The sequence below is a fragment of the Sinohyriopsis cumingii genome, chromosome 4, assembly GCF_028554795.1.
Source record: "Sinohyriopsis cumingii isolate HCF-2022 chromosome 4, ASM2855479v2, whole genome shotgun sequence".
NCBI classification, from domain to species: domain Eukaryota; kingdom Metazoa; phylum Mollusca; class Bivalvia; order Unionida; family Unionidae; genus Sinohyriopsis; species Sinohyriopsis cumingii.
The window spans coordinates 115325175-115343493 of NC_142964.1; the positions used below are offsets into that span (position 1 = coordinate 115325175).

An 18319-nucleotide genomic window follows, 5' to 3' on the forward strand; every position below is an offset into this window, starting at 1 on the left:
GATATTGCTTTTGCAGGCCTTGTTGAATATATCAAAATTTAGCATTTCTGCATAGGACAAACATGTAGCCTATATCCATGAAGGTAAATTTATCTAAGAAAATGTCCTTGAGTAACCTCATTGAGATGAATCTGATGTACAAAAATTCAACTAGACTGTTAACTGAATAGGGTAGTATGACGGAAAAACCTTGTTTATGTTTTCTGAAAAATTATAAGTTGACAAAATAACAGATAATAGATATTAACTAACAAGACAATGCAACAAGTAATGATTTTAATTCAATATTCATGTAAATGATGAATTTTAATTTTACATACTTAACACAAACATATAACAAGAAGATAGTCTTCAATGTAACACTAACAATTACAATTCTAATGCACAATCTATTTCCAAGGAACGCAGAACAAAACCAAATTCAAAATGTGAACCTTTCAGAGCTGAGAATTCTGGGTACAGGATTGTCATGGCAGATATCACATTTCATGCATGTGAAGTTGTATACTTTAAATGTTACTTGAGATGTTATGATAATGTTTTGGAATGGAAACCAAAAAATATCAATCTATCATGATGGTATATTGTTATTGTCTAGCTTTTTTAAATGACAAATTACAAAGCTGTCAAAGAGACATACAAAAATAAAACTGACTTGAAATACTTTTAGATTTTTATACATGGTTCAATGAGTGAAATAAAAGACAAATTCTTATAAAATAATGCTGTCATTTAATCACAATATCACAGATATTTCATGAAACTTGTTTACAAGTAGCACAAATTCATGAACAAGGATCAAAATTACCCTTAACAAATTGTGCCCCATTTAACTAATCCTTAGAGGCGTTTTAATCTGAAACCAAATTAAAATGCAGTAAAAAGATAATGGCAATGTTCCATTTTCTAAAACTAAAAACTTTGTTCCTTAATCCAGTGGTGAAGACTGCAAACTGGCAACTGTAACAAAAGCAGATTTAGAATGGGGTGGAGTTGTGCTCTGTTTTCCAGTTTAGAAAGGGGGAAAGTTCATAGGACTGGTTAATTTTAAGAAAAAATGAATCACATACTTCAGAAAATAAATCCTATCACAAACAATTCACGTATGAGCAACAAACAAGAAGTTTCACCTTATATATATATATATATAAGTTTCTGGCAACTGTGCTGGCAAATCAGAAGATGAACTAAATTCTCATATGTTCAACTGCCTGAAGATAATATGATAATATTCAGTATTCTTGTTAGGTGTATGTGCAACTAAAGCATTATCAATACAAAATCACAATGATCATGTGTTATAGATAATTGATAGCAGGAAACAGGAAACATTACACCTAAAATCACATTTGCAATTGTTGTTCCAGTCTCAAAAATCAAACTGAAAGCAGTTAAAGTACCTGTACTGACTTAGAACCCATGTCAAGTAAGAAATTACCATATCTTTCAATTATAAACTGGACAAATCCGTAGAAAACTTAATTCTGTAACAAAAACATTTTAAATAATGATTCATTTATTTTTAAACATTTTAATTACAAAATCTGAATGAAAATTTAAACTTTTTCCATTGAGATTAAGCTATCTACTATGAAATTTGATGTATTTCCAACACTGTTAGAAAAATCAACACAGCTATTCTAGAAGAGGATAAAATATCGAGACTACATCATAAATTGCATCTATATGAAGCATTTTAACATCTAGCAACTTACACATCATCTGTATCATTGATGAATTCAAAGTAGATGGATATACAATGACACAGCATGCAACACAAAAACTTAATTCATTACTTTTCACTTATTACCAATTCTTATGGACTCTGAGGTTGCTACAAAGAATAAATCTAAAGACTCAACAAACCGTGATTCTACAATGCAAAAAATAGGACCCCACTCCAGTCCATAGCAGTGATCCTACAGTGAGAAAAATTGGTACCCCTCTCAATTCCAAAACTTAAATACCAATTAAGATGTAATGTTTTGCAAACCCATGAAAATTTATGTTAAAAAAAGTAAATGAATTCACAATATGTATGTGCATGTATGTGCAGGGCTTCCCTAAATTATCAGAAGCCAGGTGATTTACTTGGCTACCTTTACTTACACCCAGCTACTTTAAATTACATCCTGTATTCCTGTTGGAGAAGGTCCCCAAACCCACCTACCCCCACCCCCAGCTTACTTTGGCAACTCATCCTCCAACTTTAAATCTAATGGAAGGCCCTGATGTGCGTATAAAAATTTTAATTATTTTTTTTTGCAGATCTGTGTATTAAGCATCTAAAATGGAGCCAATTTTGAAACTGAAAATGTATAATTTATTCAATCATTACTAGAGGCAGCACTTTCTAGAAGTCTAACATGTCTGTACATATTGAAAAATTTCTCTATTTAACAGTTCAGTTCAGTGCAGTGTAATAAAGGTATAGCCCATACAAAAATCCTAACAAAATGCCATTAACTGCTGCTTGCATAATGCCATTACCATATTTACATGGAAGTACATGTAAATCTCTTTTAAATGCATTTGTTTACATAAAACCATTTATCAAATATAAAAAAATCATTTATCATATAAATAAACTGTAAAGTTTTAAATACTGTGACACATACAGATCTGTTACCTGACTGGAATACATGAACCTGTATGTGGAATACATAACCCTGTGAACTAAATACTGTTTTCTTTACTACTACATGTAGCAATATAAAGCTTTTTCAGAATTCTAAAAAACACTCTTGTTCTTCACATTATTACTTTTTGGCAAAGGCAACCCTAAAACATGTGAAAAATCACTTTTTGAATGTATAACAACCACAATTGCTTTCTATTTCTCAAAAAAAAACAAACTGATGCATAGAATGAGTACATTTGAACTGAATGAAATTTCAGCTGAGTTTCTAATTATTTTCTGACTGTATAGCAAGTCTACCCTCTCTTAGATTTCACAACAAAAAGTCCATGTCTCTTTCTCTCTTATAAAAGACACACACATCTTGCATTCTACTCTGGGTGACCATCAAAACTGTGACCTCTCTCTGGTATATTTTCCACAACTAAAATGAATCCAATTCTTTCAAACAGAGGAAAGAGGCATAATAAACTAATGAATGTATCTAGATATCAGAATATGAACTATGAAATGTTATCACTCCATTACATGTGGAAAATATTTGTACACTGGTAGGGACTATTTGCCTTTAGTATGAGATATGGGAAAATTCCTGCACTACTCAATTTAACATATGATAATGGATAATGTTCAGAAAGTCTGTATGGTTTTTCTTTTCTATGTGGTGGTGGGGTGGACTGAATGAATTAATGAACACCAAACACAAACTCCAATTAATAAATCCAATTTGGAATATTTTGCAAGGCTATGGTTCAATGATCCTTGGCAGGGAAGTTTAACAATTTGATAGCAAATATGTCCACTGTCCTAAAATGTATGATCAACTATTTTCCACAAAAGGGAAGAAAAACAAAAGGTTTGATGGCCAAATTTATGCCATAAACATGTTTATAAACTTATGATGAACCTTGTGGCTATCCACAATCTCTAATAATGAGAATGTATGACATACATGAACCTAGTGTTTTGTGACTTTTAAATCATGGTACATTGAGATTGTATGGAATATACAAGTCTTATGTTACACGATTTGTAAATCACGGTACACTCAAATACTGAGAAATCTTAATACTAAACATATGTGTGAAAACAAATGTACATGACAAAAAGTCTTCCAGTACTTCTGTAGCAAAATACAATCTGCAAAAAATACCATTCCAAGACATAAATAATTTTATTTTGCCTGATGAAAGGATTTAGCAAGTATTGATCCATTTATGTCACTCCCATTCTGCTTTTTCCTTCTCCCTATAAAAGTACTTCTTTTCTCTATATCATCCAACATTAACATATTAACATGACTGGTTGTTTACAGAAAATAACATAAAACAATTTAAACAAGTGCAATTAACACCCACCAATTTGAAAAGCAAGGAGTCTACTCGTAATATGAATGCCTTGCCATATGAGCACCTTTGGAGTAGCCGATGTTATGCAGACACATATGAAGGAAAAAAAATACCTTTCACTCAAGTCAGAAAATTCAGTCAAAGTGACCTAGTTTTGGTATGGTTGAGTTACTCTCCATGAAATACAGCCACATCAATTTTCATGAGCGTATGAGAAAATGGGTTCAAGATACTAAGGCTGTAGCAAACAGAAAACTGAAAATAAAAGTCAATCAAACATGAAAATTAGTTCAAAGTGACCTAGTTTTTGCATAGATGAGTTAACCTCTTTGAAATAATTCCACATGCCAAATGTCATGAGTGCAAGTAAATTAGGGTCAATGATACTGATGGTGCAACTAATGGATAGCTGAGAAAACAAAAGTCATTCAAGCATGCAAAATTGGGTCGCAATAACCAAAACTTGGTATGACTGATTTACTTTCTTTATAATCAAAAAAGCACATACCAATTTTCATGAGTGTGCATAAATTAGTGTTCAAGAGTTCAGGGTGTAAAGAACATGCAGCTGATAATGCACAAGTCACACAAGCATGCAAATTATGTCACTGGAACCTAGTTTAATTGTGGTCAAGTTGCTCTTCCTGGAGTTCATCGACATACCAATTTTTATAAGTGCTGTTGAAACAGGGTCCAACAAATTGAGTGTGTACCAATGAATAAAGAAATATATGAAAAGACAATGACATACTGGCAAGGGTATAATATGCACATCTGCTTAGTATAAGACAATTTGACTAAAAATTGAGATCTACGTCATACCATTAATAGGATGGGCACTAACAAAGTTAATACAGATAATAAATGTTAATACTCTGTAATTTTTGGTCTTCTTATTTTTAGCAGCCTATCAAATCAGACATTACACTTAATCCTAGGTGGTTATTATAGGAACCAAATGTTCTGAAAGATATTTTTCCCTCTTAGTAATACCAAAGCTGTAATCTGAATGGTAAATAAAAAGGTCAACAGAATTTTACATCATACTGGTTGTTGTTGTTGTAGGGTTTAATGCCATTTTTCAGCACAAGATAGGCTATACATGGCAGCCATTATAATTGGTGGAGGATGAACCCTGGAAAACCCAGGGAAGAACCACCGACCCACGAGAAGCTACTGGCAGGCTTTCTCACGTACCCATGTTAGCCGAGCCTGAGACTCGAACTCATGCAGACAGAGGTGAGACACATCATACTGGTGCCCATCTTTTTATTATAAGTAAATCTCAATTTTAATCTGATCTGTCATGCAGATTTTACAATATTACATATGATAGTATCTAATATGCAGACTCATTTACATATGATAGTATCTAATATGCAGACTCATTTGTTATAACTCATGTCTATCATTAGTTAATTAGTTTCCTCAAATCTGACAAGATAATGTAAAGTTTACACATGAGATACCCTTAACTTTCATTTTATAGAATTTCATCATATTTTTTATCAATTATGATCTCTCACTGTACTTCATGTTTAAATTTATTTTGAAGGGTTTATCTCCCTTGGATTTTTATGCAAATTCATTTTTATATTTTTCAAATGTAACATTTAGCTGGCACCAAATAGCAGTTGTCGTGTTTAGGTGACGTTGCATCCATCCATCTGTCAATCCATCCTTACAAAAGAAAACTCATAGATATAGATACATAGGCCATTCCTAGTATCACTAGCCGAAAAACACACCCTCCAGTAGTTTGCATGTTCAGAGTGATCACACTAGCCACAGATTTCTGTCTATTTTTCACAACAAATCACAACATCAAACTCACTGGATTCACATAAAATGGCCTGCTTCACAATCATTCAGGTGCTTGAACTGGATGCAGTAAAACATTTACAAGCACTTAAGTGGTACAGCTAAAAATAAACAAATAAACAGAACTCAGGAATGCAACAACTCTGCAGAAAATAAGACTGTAAAATCAATACCTTGAACCTCAGTCTGTACTTTAGTGAAATAGTCCATAGAAACTACAATGAATGTGTAGCCATAAACAGATCTGATCACAGAAATCTCTCTTAGCTTTCTATATAGACAACCAAGAAAACCTGGAGGTGTATGCAGGTAGCAACTGTACACATCAAACTGCTACAGTTAACGTTTTTGGCATAGTAGCTGTACCCATGTAAAAGGAATATGCCCTTCAATGATGAAATGTATTTTTCTCCCACAACAGACATAGTTTTTCCAATATTTTTCTGAACTAGAAAAATCGAAAACTTTCTTACCTTAGAGGTAGATAATTTCATACAATTTCTATATGATATCATTCACTTGATGTCACCTGCTTAGTTTTAACAATGGACAAACAGTACATAGATTTTCATGTCCTGCAATGTTTTCACACACAAAAATGCAAGTGGTGGGTGAGAAAAAGATTTTCTCACAGGATGATGAGATTCAACCCTTTAGGCAATAAGATTTGTACCAGTGACTTGTCTGGTTTTGTTTTTATTGCAAAATCATATCCTTTTTCAGTTACATTTCTCTCTCCCGCCCACATATATGGAGAAAATACAATTTATCTTACAAAAACATAAAAAACATGCACAATGAATACGTCAATACATCATGAATTATGACACACACACACGCACATCTGTAATAGTTAAAGATTTTTTAAATTTCCTTTCATTACAGGTATATAAAAAAAATAACCATACAAAATGAGATTCATTATATTGACAGTAATTCTTTGAGGCATATGGAAGGATGGAAGGGCAATTTGTATGCAATAAGCTTACATATCCAAGTTCTGGTTTTTTAGATTTAAACAACTTCTAAATCATCAATTTAAGTGTTATTGGTTTAAATGTATTATGTATGAAAGTAAATAAAAACTGAATCCAATGCTCTGAAACAGGTATCCCGACAAAAGATTGTATACTGATTTTGTCTGATTGCATCATAACTAATTGTTAATATCTGACAAATATATACAGGAATATTCCTCTAAGCAGAAAGACAAAACAACATCAGTCATCCAGTATGACATTACTATAGAAACCTGATGTCATGCAAAGAAAGCTTTAGCATTATAGCATGTAATATTGTTAGATGTCTCGCATTATAACATGTAATATTATTGAATGTCCAGCATTATACCATGTAACATTATTAGATGGCTAGCATTATACCATGTAACATTATTAGATGGCTAGCATTATAACATGTAACATTATTAGATGTCTAGCATTATAACATGTAACATTATTAGATGTCATACAAACCATAACATTACTCTTGATTTTACTTGAATGAAATAAACTACATAATATTTAGGAAAGATTACTCTTGAAATACACAAAATCTCAATATGTTCTTTCGTAGTTCCAACAATAGTATATGTTTATACTTTGTACCTCAATGTAAAAATGTCCACTCCATGACTAAATTTGTTGTTTTTAAAATCATTTGTGTTCTTTAAATATCTAAATTTTGTAAATAATCACACTAACTCAAATTTTAATTAGCAATAAAAATTCAACAATAAATTAGAACATGTACATTTAATAATACTGCCAGTCACCAACTTTTTGACATAGATAAAATGATTTTTTTGTGATTAGGAAATGATGTTGAAATAGCCATATTTTAACTTGTTCATACTGCTTTAATAAGGGACTAAATCTGTATAGTACAACATAGTGCCTTAACAAGGGACTAACTCTGCATAGTCAAACATATTGCCTTAACAAGGGACTAACTCTGTATAGTACAACATACTGCCATAACATTAATTAAATCTGTATAATACAACATACTGCCTTAACAAGGGATTAAATCTGTATAGTACAACATACTGCCTTAACAAGGGACTAAATCTCTATAGTACAACAATCTGCCTTAACAAGGGACTAAATCTCTATAGTACAACATACTGCCATAACAAGGGACTAAATCTTTATAGTACAACATACTGACATAACAAGGGACTAAATCTGTATAGTACAACAATCTGCCTTAACAAGGGTCTAAGTTGCATAGTTAAATATACTGCCTTAGCAAGGGATTAAATCTGCATAATCAAACATGCTGCCTTTCAACAACAATCTTTGGTAATATTTATAGTGAAAATCTCACAAAGCCTATTATATCTTGACTTCATGCATTATATATTATGAAATGTGGCTGAGTACATTAGTTCTGCTAATTATAATTTTCATATTATCCTGCCCTGACTCCGAAAACACTGATTAAAAGCCAAAATTAGAGTTGGCAATATTTCTCTAACTACTTAAATACCCTAAGCCTCTCTCTCTCCCCCTTGATGCATAATCTATCCATGCATGATAAACACTCTTTAATAAAGTGAAACACCTTGTATTATTTCAATTTCATGAAACATTTATGATATAATAGTTTTTTCCTCCCAATAAACATTTATTATTTCAAGAAAACCTTGGGAATTATTATTTTTCTTCAACTGATTCTTCAAACATCTTGTCAACTGCAAATTGCATGTTAAAACTTGTAGTCTGTTATCAACATGTCATTGAGTTATTCATATAACAAGCTCCTTAAAGGAACAATTCATTATACATTTACAATGAAGACACACATGGATCATGTGGTAAACAAATACTTTACAGAATAAAATGGGAATTATCTCCCTTTTCTGCTAAGCTTTAAACTTGATCTGGTTTCTTTTCTTCCTGTATCTCATATTCCTCCTCTTGTTCCTCCTCCTCATCTTCCTCCTCATGTTCATGCTCCTCCTTTACCTCTATGTCATTTGTCTTATCTGTGGATGTTTTAACTTTTTCTTTGCTCATTGCGGTTGTTGCTTTGCTGTCCTTGTGCTTGGGTGTGTGCTTTTTCCATGCATTCCACACTCTAATCGTCTTGTCCCAGGAACATGACACATACTGAAGATTTGAAAAGTAACAAAGATATGACACAACCTGACATAGCTGCAGGTGGATATTTCTCAGAAAAGGGGCAGGTGTAGTGAAGTCAGTGGAGAGTGCTGCAATCTTATTTTTTCATTTTTATCAATTAAAGGTATAAACAGTTTGCTGATTTAAAATCATTCCGCTCTATTGTGATATGGGTAATTTTAAAGAAGCCATACAGCCACCAATACTTTTCCTTAACAACAAAAGAATAAGTTAGTCACTTCACAGTATGATACAAGACATATGTCTCGGACAAGGTGTATTTTTAAAATTCAAACTGAACTAATGGTAAAAAAAAAATTTAGGATGTGACAATATTAAAATAGTCCAGACTATCAGAATCTGGTTTGGTTTTGTATTTTATTGCACAGCAACACAAGTAGGTTGTTTAATGCTTAGGCGATTGGAGTAAAAGTGCCTTGCCCAACAATGCACTATGGTGGCTGACCCAGGCAGATCAAATTGTAGGATCGGTTTCATTTTCTTTGGTGCTAATAACAATTCAAAGCACTGTCTGCAACTTTGGGGTAAATTTTCTATTAAATGATTCTGTCAATGTAGGAATAATTATAGGTAAAAAAAACACTATGATTTCCAGTTGACGCTTAAGTATCAATATTGGCAGAATATAAAGTTCTATTTAACAATAATTGGAGGTCCAAAAATATAGCAATTGATGGTATATACAAAATCAGATTGTATGATAACTTGTAGATAATGCAATATTTGTGTGTATATCTGACTACTCCAATTTTCTATTATACTGATAAAAAGAACAAGTAAGATGACTTGACTTCAATTTGATGACTTGATTTCAGTAAGATGACTTGTTTTCAATCAGAACTTTGTCAAGTCCATGACAATTATAATACAAGCTGCAGTCACACTATAACAAAATATACTGGTCTTGAATAACTACTACTGCTTTGAAAAACCATGTTTCTTGAGAGACCAGATGCTAAATGCATTAACAAATATGTTATATATAGACATTACCTCCAGTGAGATACCATCTGTCTTGAGAGACCAAGCTTTGTTCACAAAATGTGTGGTCTTCCAAACAAAATAGGCCCTGTTTTAGCTTCACCTAATGTTTCATCTGAGATCTGCCATTTAAATCTATTTATATTACATGGAGTTGAAAAAGACAAAAAAGATTATTTTTCTGTGACTATGGATTTACCTGGTGCCTCTCCTTAATATGGATAATATCCCTGACAGAGTCTATATGACCCTCATTGGTCTGTATCAATCTGAAGAAATCCGGATCATATACACGGATGAACTGCTGAATTCCGGCAACAATAGCCCCATTGATTTTGTCAATGCAGATACAGCTTACCTCCCCTTGTGCAGATAGAATCTGCTCACATTCATTCATTCCAGAACCACTCTGAAACAGGATCATACAAGATTATTAATTCTACCATTATTTACTTGTACATCTAGTTTTTGTACTCTCTTATGACTGCAAAACTGTCATGTTGATCAAGATGTGGCTGTTAAACTTGTCATCTTTTAAGTATGTTATGGTCTAGGATGATTCTGAATTAACATCAAAATAATCTGCCTTCTTTTTAAATTCTACAGTAAAATACAGTGATCCTCCTCTTACAAGGCCACCCCTTCTACAGCAGGAAAGTGGCCTTATAAAGGTTGTGGTCTTTATAGCTAAGGACCACACAGGTGTATATACTATTACTTTCAAAAAGGTGTAAATAATATTTTAATATTATTTTTATTTATGGAATCAATGTGTATAAATTTACATTAATGGACAATTGTTAGGTATATCTATATTTTTTTAAATTCCTGGTACATGATTTTATCTAATTTTTGTAACTTTTATTCATCATTGTAATTTGTACAGAATATATATTTGGTTAGATTTTGCCCACCTGTTAGGAGAGTAAAATTATATGAGATCTATAAAGAGGTGCTGACATATTTGTTGACAATTACTAATAATGATCTTAATAAGACTTAATGGCACATTTGGATTAATTTGTCATTGGTTGATGGTGTTTGATCTGTCCAAGAAGAATTCAGTAACTTCCCATTGGTTGGAATAGGTCACATGAATAGGCCATTTTGAGGCAGAATGGGTAGTAAGATCTGTCATGTGGGGTATATTATGAAGTATAGTCACAGTAGAAGGTGTATATAAGGAAAAAACTGAACAATCAGATACTTTCCCATTTTGGGGTCATTCTCATTTCTTGTGTTCCTGTTGTAAGCCTGTAGACATGTTTTATGTTGTACTGAGATATTATTCTAGACGAATAACAACTGTTTTCACCGACGATAGGAAGCAGAAAGTACTAATTATTTGGACTATAATATTATTCTGGAAATGTTGTGAATTATTCAAAGGGGGTTCTGGATGATGCCATCTTCATTCACAACGTTATGATTCTTGGCAGACAGCACATTTCTGGTTTTGAAATTTAAATGGAAAATTTTAATTCTTTTGTACTTTCATAGAACTTTATCAGGATTATTTTATATTCGCTTCATTATCCTGTAGGTTCCTCTCACATTTTCATTTATAACTGGGCCCCGAGTGGCCGAGTGGTCTAAAGCGCTTTCCATTACGGATCACTGCCATCTTACCTCTGTCTGCGTGGCTTTGAGTCTAGGATTCAGCCAATGTGGGTATGTGAGAAAGCTTGCCAGTAGCTTCTCGTGGGTCAGTGGTTCTTCCCGGGGTTTTCCCCGGGTTCTTCCTCCACCATTGATACTGGCCACCACGTATAGCCTATCGTGTGCTGAAAAATGGCGTTAAACCCTACAACAACATTTATAACTTTAATAAATAAATTGTTTAAGTTTTACAAAATTTGTTGGTTTTGCTCTCTGATACTTAGTTTATGACCACTGAGTTGGAACACAATCATCAATCATAGCGCAAAACCTTCAAAAGCCTTGTCAATAAAACCAGGATCCTGATGATGGCTACCTTGGTGACCATAAAAGCATTCGCACTACTAACATATTTATTTTTGCCAAAAAGTCTTCTGGTGAAAGTTTTGTGCCAAAATGTCTTCTTGTTAAGGAAGAATATCAAAAACAAGATTTTCTGGAAGGCTGCCATGGGTGGTTATATTGTATGAGAGATCTGCATAAGTTTCATTTAAGATCAACCAGACAGCATGAGTGGTAAAAACCCCAATTTAATATGGCATGACCATTCATTCAGAAGGAGTAAAGATATCTAGACTTCCAAAATGGCTGATACTGTAGGTCAGATCAGCACCAAGAAGTCTTTTTGGTGAAACCTACATAATGATACGATTTTCCATTCGGGATAAGTTCCAATAAGATTTTCAAGTTGGCTGCAATAGTGGCTATAATGGCTACAAGATCATTTTCATTTAGGACCAACCATGCACATTGAAAGAAGTCTTTCAATGAAAACACCATATTGATAAGACCATCCATTCAGAAGGACTAGTGATAGTAGATTTTCAACATGGTTCCTATGGTGGCCATATTGGAAGTCCAAGCAGCATCATTTAGAAGCAACTAAACCTTGGGATGAGTGTGTGTGTGTGTGTAAAGTTTCCAGGCAAATCTACAATTTGTTGCCAAGTAGTACTGATAACAAACTTGTGTAAACTTATGGATGGACAACAAAACTGATAGATGACAGATAAAAGACAATGGAAAATGGATGGTCCCTTAAACTCTTCTGGTCTATGACCAGTAAAGTTACAAATAACAAAATTTTTAAGAGATGTTTTAGTGATCTAAAGAGGGGATAGACTAGAACAGCACTGACTGCAGATGATGGCATTAGGTTCAGAGGGGGAGTATCCCTATATCTCAATGTAGATAAGCACTACAACAATACAAGGGCTTGAGATAAACAGTGTGAACAATACGCACCCAGATTCTGATAGTGCCATCCTCAGAGCCAGTGATCCACTTATTGCTGATAGAATTCCAACGAACACAAGTTATCTCCCCTTCATGCCCCTGTAATGTGTTCACTAGAGTCATTTTTGATCCATTTGTTGAAAATCTTCTTATGTACACCATCTTGTCACTCGAGGCATAGGCAAACTCTTCACTATAAACAAAGACAAATGTCATTTATCTCATTTTCAGATTAACTGTTAAAATAGTTACAAATAGTAAAAAAAATTAAAATTGTTAATAGCATTTGTAACAAGCATTTATTGCTTTAAAAGAATCACATAATGCGACACAGAACACTTTAAGTGATTTGTTCATAAATCCAGAATGGAACGAGATATGTATTTATATCCTCTTCTTGTGTGCATTGAAAATATCTGCAGACAATGGTTTGTTATTATTTCTAAATATTTGTGATTATATGAATTGAACTTCATAATTTACACACATTACATTAATAGCTATTGCTTCAGTGTGGCTGTTCACACAGTGTGTAATCACTTTAATATGGCTGTTCATACAGTGTAATCACTTTAATGTCGTTCATAGAGTGTGTAATCACTTCAATGTGGCTGTTCACACAGTGTAGTCACTTTAATCTGGCTGTTCACAGTGTGTAATCACTTTAATGTCGTTCATAGAGTGTGTAATCACTTCAATGTGGTTGTTCACACAGTGTGTAATCACTTTAATGTGGCTGTTCACACAGTGTGTAATCACTTTAATTTTGTTCATAGAGTGTGTAATCACTTTAATGTGGTTGTTCACACAGGGTGTAATCACTTTAATGTGGCTGTTGTTCACAGTCTGTAATCATTTTAATGTGGCTGTTCACACAGGGTGTAATCACTTTAATGTGGCTGTCCATACAGTGTGTAATCACTTTAATGTCGTTCACAGTTTGTAATCACTTTAATGTGGCTGTTCATACAGTGTGTAATCACTTTAATGTCGTTGTTCACACAGTTTGTAATCACTTTAATGTGGCTGTTCACACAGTGTGTAATGACTTTAATTGTTGTTCATAGAGTGTGTAATCACTTTAATTTTGTTGTTCACACAGTGTGTAATCACTTTAATGTGGCTGTTCACACAGTGTGTAATCACTTTAATGTGGCTGTTCACACAGTGTGTAATCACTTTAATGTTGTTGTTCACACATTTTGTAATCACTTAAGTGTGGCTGTTCACACAGTGTGTAATCACTTTAATGTCATTGTTCATAGAGTGTGTAATCACTTCATTGTGGCTGTTCTTACAGTGTGCAATCATTACAATGTGGGTGTTCACAGTGTGTAATCACTTTAATGTCATTGTTCATAGAGTGTGTAATCACTTTAATGTTGTTGTTCACACAGTGTGTAATCACTTTAATGTGCTGTTCACACAGTGTGTAATCACTTTAATGTCATTGTTCACACAGTTTGTAATTACTTCAGTGTGGCTGTTCACACAGTTTGTAATCACTTTAATGTGGCTGTTCAAACAGTGTGTAATCACTTTAATGTTGTTCACACACTGTGTAATCATTTTAATGTCGTTGTTCATAATAGCCATTGCTTCAGTGTGGCTGTTCACACAGTGTGTAATCACTTTAGTGTGGCTGTTCTTACAGTGTGCAATCATTTTAATGTGGCTGTTCTTACAGTGTGTAATCACTTCAATGTGGTTGTTAATAAACCATGTCGTCACTTCAGTATGGCTATTTATACAGTTTGTAATCATTTTAATGTGGCTGTTCTTACAGTGTGCAATCATTTCAATGTGGCTGTTCTTACAGTGTGCAATCATTTTAATGTGGCTGTTCTTACAGTGTGTAATCACTTCAATTTGGCTGTTCTTAGTGTGTAATCACTTCAATGTGGCTGTTCTTATAGTGTGTAATCACTTCAATGTGGCTGTTCTTATAGTGTGTAATCACTTCAATTTGGCTGTTCTTACAGTGTGTAATCACTTCAATGTGGCTTACTTACTTTGGCGGACTATAATCCATATCCATGATTACACCATCACAAGCCAGTTCCACACTGTCGTGGAAGTTGCCTGATGTGTCTCGAAATACATCATGTAACCTGAAAAATGGCAAACATTTGTAAATGAAAGATGTTTCACTGTCACTGCAAGGTATGGTAGTGTCATGAGCTCATTTATGAACTTACTCCTAGTCATTTCAACTTAAGGTACAATGAAATCCCTCAAAGCTGATTGCCAAGGATACTGAAATCCCCTCAAGGTCAACATTTTGTTTAGTCCCAGATTTGTTCTTCTTAATATCATCATTTCTTCCTCCGATAAATCCAAGCCTCTCTACTCTGCAAATCATAACAAACCTCTCTGCTCTCAAAACGAAAACAAACATCTCTACTCTGCAAACTAAAGCAAACCTTGCTTTCCTAAAAACCAAACCAAGTTCTCAGTTTCAACTTCAAATTTGATATTTAAAGAAAACGTAATAGATGCTAAATTCTATAAGACATTAATAATTATGGACCAGAAATAGCCTGTGGCCATACATTAAGTAGAACACAGACCTGACACATGCCAAATTATTTTCAATTTGCAATACTGTTGTAAGCTTATCCGTCAGTAAATGACCAGGAAATGTCCCCTGGGTATGTGAGGTAAATACTTATTACATGTGACATTATAGAATAAAGCTATCAATACGGACGGCTTTCAAAGTAAATTGTTCATTATTAAATACACACACCTAAGCCAATTAAGAATGGTTATGTTTATCTGCTTATTATCTAATCATAAACGATCAATAAAATGGATTTTTTTTAAAAATGTCAAATAAATGGGCCTGCTGCCTCCCTTTTGATACTATGCAAATAGAGAAAAGAACAGTATTCAAAAAGCCAGGTTCTCTAAAATGATTTTCAACAGAGAAAAATCCTAATATACATGTATTTAAGTAACCATAATTATCATCTGTCTTTACTTATATGTCAAGCTGTCATAATTATCTGCTAAACATCACAAGACTGAACAATACTTAATAATAAAATAAGTCTGATCACAGAGTATGAATCTGTGCCCAAAGTTAAATGTTCTAAAAATAATGGACTTCCATAAGAATGAATTTGAAAATAACACTGATAAGAAACTTAATGCTTAATGATGGTTTGAACAGAAGAATTCAAAGACAGTCATGAGACTGGGTGTGTTTGATATGGAGGTAGTGAAAGAATAATAAGAGAATAATTAGTAATTATACTTTTAATAATGTATTTAATTATGATAAGACCAGACTCTTTTACAGCCACTTCCTTAAAAAAATCGTCAGTAAAAGGAAAGTTATCAAAAGGGTGTAAATCCTTCAAGGAACAGATAACAGCGATGTCAGCATGCAGTGCTAAGGGTAAGAAATTGAAACCACTGTAACAAAGCTAAAAAGCACTAATGCTTTATTTGCCAGTGACATAAATGACATCATGGATGAGCAGACATATTTCCTTAATTGATTAGACAGTGTAAATAAACATCTAAGATAGAGCAACAACAAATCATTATATTCTTGGACATGGCCCTGATCTTTGCATTAAATTCGTATCAGCTAGCACGACTTGCTGCATCTTGACCGGGACATAATCTGTGCATTTAGGGCTAAATATCTTAAATATCTGCTGTGTTCTCTTGTAAAAAAACAAACAGATTATGCTCAATGCTTTAAATCTCTTGAACTGTGAATGTTATGAATCGTAATGAGTATTTAAATGTAATGGATATTCATTCCAAATTTGTATGGCCTTATCATAAAGACAAAAGTATTTTGTTTCTTAAATGTATCTTGAGATGACAGTGTTTCTACTTGAATAAACTTATTTATTCATGTGACTGGACCACAATTTTCTGACAGAACATAAAATAAGCTAATTATTAACTAACTGCTAAAAATGCATACAGTTTTAAAAAAAGTTCTCTACTCTTAGAAATGTTCTCTTATAATTACAGTCTGTATCTCTCACTCTCAAGAGGGACATAAGTGTTTTTCCAATCTGGTACATGCATACATTAACAAAAAAATATTCCCTGTCTCTCTCAAATCACAGAAAAAACATTAACATGTTTTAATTTTAAAACGTTTTGCTTGGTCTTGAAAGTTGAGGCTGGTATTGATTGGTGCTTATTGCATTTACTTATAATATATATATATAAAGATGATATTTGCTTGATCCAAGCAAATAATGGATCTATAACATTGAGTGGGTGAAAACCTCAGTATTTTCACAAGTGGCAAAGCAATAAGTAAAAATACTAATACGAGTTTTTAACCCAAACAATGAAATATATCCATTACTTTCTCAGAGCAAGCAAATTTTCCTTTTGTTTTATGCTCCAATGTATTAAAGTAGAAGAATTTTTACTGTATCCCATGTGATAATTTCGGCGGTTTGCTGTTTATGTTCTGCCGTGTTTTGCATACATTCACACAGAAAATATAATTAGTAACATAACCCTCCTTCCCAATTCAAGGTAAAACAGCACATTAAAAGAAGTGAAGTGGGGAAAGGGTATCCACAATTGCTGAATATGACCCAGGGACATCAGTGTGTGAAACAGCCATATTCATCATTAGACAATGGAAGCGTCATTCACAAATTTCACAATTTCTCTATCATAGTGCTATCAATGTCTTTGCCAGGCAGTGGAAAAATATTTAGTGTATTCCACTCAAGTGAAATATCATGATTATATCTCTCAGAAAATCCAGTACTTCATGGCTTAGCATACACTAAACACAAATATATGTCTTCTGCAGTACTCTCAGTAAACTGGAAAACTGAAAATGAAGTTTGGTCCCTTGGGCTTTTTGGTTATGGGGGAGGGTTCACTGTTTAAGGGGGAAAAAATGGCTAAATTACATATTTCCTTAAAATTTATAGGGTTTTATGCTTATCAAACTATTCACCCCTCGTGAATATACTGCCTAGCTGTCAAAGAAATATCTGTGATCTGAATTGATCAGTTCATAATTCATTATACAAGTACATGGATGCTAAAATACACTTCACAATTCATTATACTAGTACATGCATGTTAAATTACACTTCACAATTCATTATACAAGAACATGCATGTTAAATTACACTTCACAATTCATTACACAAGTACAGGTATGTTAAATTACACTTCACAATTCATTATACAAGTACATGCATGTTAAAGTAAACTTCACAATTCATTATACAAGTACATGCATGTTAAAGTACACTTCACAATTCATTATACAAGTACATGCATGTTAAATTACACTTCACAATTCATTACACAAGTACAGGTATGTTAAATTACACTTCACAATTCATTATACAAGTACATGCATGTTAAAGTACACTTCACAATTCATTATACAAGTACATGCATGTTAAAGTACACTTCACAATTCATTATACAAGTACATGCATGTTAAAGTACACTTCACAATTCATTATACAAGTACATAT

At 33.1% G+C, this 18319-nt stretch overlaps 1 protein-coding gene across 1 annotated transcript in view; it reads right to left on the reverse strand.

The window, feature by feature from the left end:
- Positions 1–262: 262 nt before the first annotated feature.
- Positions 263–18319, reverse strand: part of LOC149801930 (uncharacterized) — a 96610-nt gene continuing 78553 nt past the window's right edge. Inside the window, exons 17-20 of the mRNA XM_089956310.1 lie at positions 14843–14941; positions 12840–13023; positions 10135–10344; positions 263–8921 (exon numbers count right to left, since the gene is read on the reverse strand). Of these exons, the coding sequence (XP_089812436.1) occupies positions 8682–8921; positions 10135–10344; positions 12840–13023; positions 14843–14941 (733 nt within the window). The 3' untranslated portion in view covers positions 263–8681. The remainder of the gene's footprint in view (positions 8922–10134; positions 10345–12839; positions 13024–14842; positions 14942–18319) is intronic.